Genomic DNA, 6,681 nt, shown 5'->3' on the forward strand with positions numbered 1-6,681 from the left:
ATTTATTACCTGTACATTTTTTTGATTTATCTTTACACCAATTTAGGACTCAGAGCACTAAAGTCTCTCCTGCTAACCAGCCAATACTTTCCACATGGTCTGCCTATCTGAACTGGGATTATTTTATATTTCTTATCATATGTTTATCAAGCTTTTTGTACTGCATTGTACAATGTTAAATCATGTTAAACCATGTTTGTATTTATTATGTAGTAACGGTTTTTGTACCTCACAAATGTGTCTATGCTCATTAGCTTAGAGCTGTAGTCGGAGAATGCCACCCTACAAGCCCCTGGAGGGTTTTTTGGCATTCCCCTTCACATTGTTTTGGATTTTATATGTTATATCTTTTTTAACTTTGATATGTGAAAATAAATAAACAAACAAACAAACAAACCACGCCAGAATAACAAAAAAAAAGACGTTAAAGTAGGCTACATGAAATAAAAATAAATAATAATAATAATAAAAGAATAAATAACCAAAACCATTTACTATCTACACCGAGACAAACTTTCAAATTCATATTCAAAGTGTTTCACGCAGCTAAGTTGCCTCGTATGTGAACACCTGCAGTCCCTCCACTCTTTTCCGTGTTTTCTCCATGGATGGTTTAATAGGAACTTTTTTTAATGCAATGAAAATGATTTGATTTTGCCCACAACATGCTTTCAGACAAAAGCAGGGCACAAAAAACAGCAGTGTACAATGAGTCTGTACTTCACAGTTCTTCTACTGTGTAATATTTTAAAGTGGGAGAACCAGTCTTTCCACTCAGATCATGTGACCTCCTCCCCTCCCCCCACTGCCTGTTCAAAGTTTACTTTCACTTTTGAGCCAGCGTCTTTCGTGGCAGTTCTTTTTCACCTGTTAAGGTAAGGTAAAAGTTAAAATGTTTGATCGCTGATCAATATGGGCTGTAACTGCCTATCACTAATTACAGACTGTTAGATGGCGTTTTCTCCATAACTTCCAGTGTTTTAAAATTCTTGTGTGAATGCGTATGTAGTAGGCTGTGTCTCCCAATATGTGTCCCCTGTGTTCCTTGTTTTTATCATGTAAAGCACTTTGAGCTGTCGTGGGCATGAAAAGGTCCATACAAATAAAGCCTGATTGATTGATTGATCATCGATCAATACTGCGTATCACTAATCAATACCAATACTGCCTATCACAGATCAATACTGAACACCTTATGTTGTTATCAGGGTTTTCCTGAGACTTTACTGATGATTGATTTTCCAGTGTTGATCAATGTTCAGCAACAGGTTCTTCACAGTAACTGAGTACATTTAGTGCAGTACAGTTGTGAGGTATTTGTACTTTCCTTGAGTATTTCCTTGTTGAGCTACTTCCTGCTTGTACTGCAGCTCATGTACCTGACAGGTGAAGCTACTGGTCACTTTCCAGCTGCAGGTTGTAGATTAAAAACACTGTCTTTGTGTCCCCACCATTCATGTCTGTGATTACACACAGCAAACACTCTGGGTTATTGATTATTGGACACAAATCATCAATATTGTTCTGAAGATTTTTTTTTAGAGCTGCAACAGTTTTACATTTTTCAAGCAGAAATGTTCAGTTTTTAGCCTCAAACACTGAAGAATTCCTTGTTTTCTTTGACTGTAAACTGAATGTTTTTGTCTCTTTGATTGTTGCTGTGGACAAAACAAGACGTGGCCTCAGACTGAGACCAACTTTGTTTCCTGAAATTTGATGGAGCAGACGATGAATGGATTGACAGAGACAATAAGTGAAGAGTCTTGTTCTCTCTCTGAATTTCCAGTGAGTGAAATGACTGAATGTTGTGATAATGAAGCTGTGAGGTGAAATAAGTTTACTACCTACACCGGGACAAACTTTGCATTCAAAGTGCTTCACGTAGCTAAGGTGCCTAACGTGTGAACACCTACAGACCCTTACTCTTTTTCCTGTTTTCTCCGTGGATGGTTTAATAGGAACTCTTTTTTTAAAATGCAATGAAATGTATTTTATTTTGGCCACAACATGCTTTTAGACAAAAACAGGGCACAAAACAAAACAGCAGTGACCTTGTGCAATATAATCATACTAAAACCATGAGGCAGCTCATTACTGCTGCTTAGTGCCTACCCTCTACAATGCAGCCGTCTGGTCCAACGTAGAAACATGAGTCACAGTTCTTCTACTGTGTAATGTTTTAAATATTTAGGGTTCAGTGGGAGAAATAAACTGCAGCAAAGACACCAGTCTCTCCACTCAGATCTGCAGCTTCATGACGCCATCTAGTGGACTGATAGTAGAAGTACAGCAGCTGATGGCAGCTTCCTCTTCCTCACTGCTGTGTGACTGCATTCAGCTGACACTGATATGAAGCAGAGGAGAAGAGCCAATCAGTGGAGGAGCAGCTGGAGACATGATGGACATGTGAGCTGCTGTGCACATGAATGATGTGTGTTTCCTCTGCAGGTGAAGCTACAAAGTGTGTGTGAGCTGATGTGGATGTGAGCTCAGCAGCATGGATCAGTGTGAGGACAGAGAGGAGGGAGCCCCTCCCTCTAAAACCAAGAGCCAGACCACAGGTCAAAGGTCAGAGTTTAAAACAGTCAGAAAGACTTTTCTCTCTAAAAGTCAGTTGTGTTTATTAAAAAATTGAAGATATTTTTCATCAGTTTTTCTCCAACAGGCACATTTATCAGTTGTGTTGTTGTTTCAGGATGCAGCAGCAGAGACCAGACTCTCCTGAACCCAGCTGTCTGTCTTTAAAGAGCAACATGTCAAAGGGCTTAGGCATTGACTTTAAAGGAGGACTAGGTGCAGCTGATCAGATGTAAGATAAAACTAAATTTCAAAGCTTTCGAGTCTCTGTTGAACGTTCTTCCTGTGGAGTCAAATTTCAATGATTCTCCATAAAATCAGAGTTATAACTTGGATACACATTGTCCCTACCTGAACATCCACATGTTAAAGGACAAGTGACGTCTTTTACAACCTGGACCTTATTTCTGGCATAAAATAAGGTCATTTACTCACCCATGTAACTTTGGTGTCACTTTGGACAATATTTAGGTCCATTCAAGAGTTTATGAATATAGCCATATAGTGGGAGTGATTGGGGCTCTGAAATGCAAATAACACATTATCTGTTATCGTCATCCAGGGTCTGCAGAAAGCTGACAAATATTCAGCCAGGTTGCATAAAACTGCAAAACTTTTCTGTATTCATGTTCCATGTATCTAAACTATTTAACATCAGTTGTGTTGTTGTTTCAGGATCCAGCAGCAGAGACCAGACTCTCCTGAACCCAGCTGTCTGTCTTTAAAGAGCAACGACTCAAAGGACTATTACATTAACTTTAAAGGAGGACGTGGATCAGCTGATCAGATGTAAGCTGTAACTGACAGTCAGACTCAGGTTATTGTAGAAATGAACCAGTTTGTACGATGTGTTGTTGGACCAGGTCTGAAACCAAAGTGTCTGTGTCTGTTGTGAACGTCCTCAGGGGACATATAAAGTCCATCTTGTATTATCTCTCTGTCCTGATGTTGACTTGACACTGATTCCTCCACAGAGTGGACCAGGAGAGCTCAGAGGTTCCCAGTGGTCAGTCTGCCCAGCAGCATCAAACACACCTGGACTCCATATTTATGGTGAGGACATGTCCAACAGCTGCTGTTACATCTGTTGTGTTCACCATCATCTCCATGCTGCACTTTGACACCAGTGGATTGTCAGTCTGTCAGGTTTTAGTTTGATGCCATCACTCATAGAGTTTCTGTTCCAGCTGCTGGAGGAGAACATGGTCACTTTTGTCAAGAACGAGCTGAAGAAGATCCACAAGCTTCTGAGTCCAGATTACCCAGAATGCTCAGGGAGTCAGAGGGAGGATGAGGAGGTGGTGGATGGTGAGGATGAAGAGCAGAGGAGGAGCAGCAGAGAGGCATTAGTGAAGATCACAGTGAACTTCCTGAGGAGGATGAAGCAGGAGGAGCTGGCTGAGCGTCTGCAGAGCAGTAAGAGGATTTCTCTAAAGATTCAACATGATGGACAAATGAGACGTTCACTGACATCAACACATGGAGGGAAACATGTTCATAAAGTCGTTATTTAGAGGAATTATCATGTTATATTTTCTTATTGGTCTGATTTCTTGTGTTTTCATTCAGGATATTTTGCTCCAGTTTGTCGACGTAAACTCAAATCTGTCCTGAAGGAGAAGTTCCAGTGTGTGTTTGAGGGGATCTCTAAAGCAGGAAACCCAACCCTTCTGAACCAGATCTACACAGAGCTCTACATCACAGAGGGAGGGACTGGAGGGGTCAATGAGGAACATGAGGTCAGACAGATTGAAACAGCGTCCAGGAAACCAGACAGACCAGAAACAACCATCAGACAAGAAGACATCTTTAAAGCCCCACCTGGACGAGACCGACCAATCAGAAGAGTGATGACAAAGGGAGTGGCTGGCATTGGGAAAACAGTCTTAACACAGAAGTTCACTCTGGACTGGGCTGAAGACAAAGACAACCAGGACATACACTTCACATTTCCCTTCACCTTCAGAGAGCTGAATGTGCTGAAAGAGGAAAAGTTCAGCTTGGTGGAACTTGTTCATCACTTCTTCTCTGAAACCAAAGCAGCAGGAATCTGCAGGTTTGATCAGTTCCAGGTGGTCTTCATCTTTGACGGTCTGGACGAGTGTCGACCTCCTCTGGACTTCCACAACACTGAGATCCTGACTGATGTGACAGAGTCCACCTCAGTGAACGTGCTGCTGACCAACCTCATCAGGGGGAACTTGCTTCCCTCTGCTCGACTCTGGATAACCACACGACCTGCAGCAGCCAATCAGATCCCTCCTCAGTGTGTTGACATGGTGACAGAGGTCAGAGGGTTCACTGACCCACAGAAGGAGGAGTACTTCAGGAAGAGGTTCAGAGATGAGGAGCAGGCCAGAGAGATCATCTCCCACATCAAGACATCACGAAGCCTCCACATCATGTGCCACATCCCAGTCTTCTGCTGGATCACTGCTACAGTTCTGGAGGAGCTGTTGAAGACCAGAGAGGGAGGAGAGCTGCCCAAGACCCTGACTGAGATGTACATCCACTTCCTGGTGGTTCATCTAAAACTGAAGAAGGCCAAGTATGATGGAGGAGCTGAGACAGATTCACACTGGAGTCCAGAGAGCAGGGAGATGATTGAGTCTCTGGGAAAACTGGCTTTTGAGCAGCTGCAGAAAGGAAACCTGATCTTCTATGAATCAGACCTGACAGAGTGTGGCATCGATATCAGAGCAGCCTCAGTGTACTCAGGAGTGTTCACACAGATCTTTAAAGAGGAGAGAGGCCTGTACCAGGACAAGGTGTTCTGCTTCGTCCATCTGAGTGTTCAGGAGTTTCTGGCTGCTCTTCATGTCCATCTGACCTTCATCAACTCTGGACTCAACCTGATGTCACAACAACAAACAACATCCAGGTGGTCTCAAGTGTTGGGAGACAAATCTACACATTTCTACCAGAGCGCTGTGGACGAGGCCTTACAGAGTCCAAATGGACACCTGGACTTGTTCCTCCGCTTCCTCCTGGGTCTTTCATTGGAGACCAATCAGACCCTCCTACGAGGTCTACTGACACAGACAGGAAGTGACTCACGGTTAAATAAGAAAACAGTCCATTACATCAAGAAGAAGATTGAAGAGACTCCTTCTGCAGAGAAAAGCATCAACCTGTTCCACTGTCTGAATGAACTGAATGATCGCTCTCTAGTGGAGGAGATCCAACAGTCCCTGACATCAGGAAGTCTCTCCACAGATGAACTGTCTCCTGCTCAGTGGTCGGCTCTGGTCTTCATCTTACTGTCATCAGGAGAAGATCTGGACGAGTTTGACCTGAAGAAATACTCTGCTTCAGAGGAGGCTCTTCTGAGGCTGCTGCCAGTGGTCAAAGCCTCCAACAAAGCTCTGTAAGTGTAGAGATAGTTGGATTTATTCATCATTGTATAAAAACACTTCTGTCTTTTCAACAGGACAGAAAATAAATCCCTTTCTTCTTTAATTCCTCATGATCATCTCTTCAGACTGAGCAGCTGTAACCTCTCAGAGAGAAGCTGTGAAGCTCTGTCCTCAGTCCTCAGCTCCCAGTCCTCTAGTCTGAGACACCTGGACCTGAGTAACAACAACCTGAAGGACTCAGGAGTGAAGCTGCTGTCTGGTGGACTGGAGAGTCCACACTGTAGACTGGAGACTCTCAGGTGAGGATCCATCCAGCTGTTTATCTGATGCCACTTGAACACAGCAGCAGGTGTTGACAGAGGGTTCCTGTGTGTTGTTGTGTGTGTTCAGTCTGTCAGGATGTCTGGTCACAGAGGAAGGCTGTGCTTCTCTGGCCTCAGCTCTGAGCTCCAACCCCTCCCATCTGAGAGTGCTGGACCTGAGCTACAACCATCCAGGAGCCTCAGGAGTGAAGCTGCTGTCAGACAGACTGAATGATCCAGACTGGAGACTGGAGTCTCTCAGGTATGGAGAGGCTGCTGCAGCCACACACAGTGTCTGATAGAGGAGGAGGAGCTGGAACATTTTCTATGGCCCCATTCACATCTGGTCACACCTGGTATTAACATCTGTCTCAGGTGATTGATGCATTGATAACATCAGATCTGATCACTCAGACCATATCCAGAGGTGGTGTAGGCCACAGTGA

The 6,681-nt window shown here is 43.6% G+C and overlaps 1 protein-coding gene across 1 annotated transcript; it reads left to right on the plus strand.

Moving 5' to 3' along the window:
* The first annotated feature begins 3,527 nt into the window (after nt 1-3,527).
* LOC146980462 (NLR family CARD domain-containing protein 3-like) lies at nt 3,528-6,236 on the plus strand. The gene is made up of 4 exons (XM_085787961.1): nt 3,528-3,630; nt 3,765-3,993; nt 4,147-5,944; nt 6,059-6,236. The coding sequence occupies exons 1-4, from the start codon at nt 3,628-3,630 to the stop codon at nt 6,234-6,236; spliced, it is 2,208 nt and encodes a 735-aa protein (XP_085644087.1). The 5' UTR covers nt 3,528-3,627.
* The last annotated feature ends 445 nt before the right edge of the window (nt 6,237-6,681 follow it).

This window comes from Trachurus japonicus, chromosome 9, assembly GCF_045865225.1.
Source record: "Trachurus japonicus isolate A0001 chromosome 9, Traja_1.0".
Lineage (NCBI taxonomy): Eukaryota > Metazoa > Chordata > Actinopteri > Carangiformes > Carangidae > Trachurus > Trachurus japonicus.

What these genes read in the sequence shown, in the direction of transcription:
- LOC146980462 (XM_085787961.1), top strand. An exon ending in GGCTGAGCGTCTGCAGAGCA is followed by an intron (nt 3,994 to 4,146) that starts GTAAGAGGATTT and finishes GTTTTCATTCAG; the next exon opens with GATATTTTGCTCCAGTTTGT. An exon ending in AAAGCCTCCAACAAAGCTCT is followed by an intron (nt 5,945 to 6,058) that starts GTAAGTGTAGAG and finishes TCATCTCTTCAG; the next exon opens with ACTGAGCAGCTGTAACCTCT.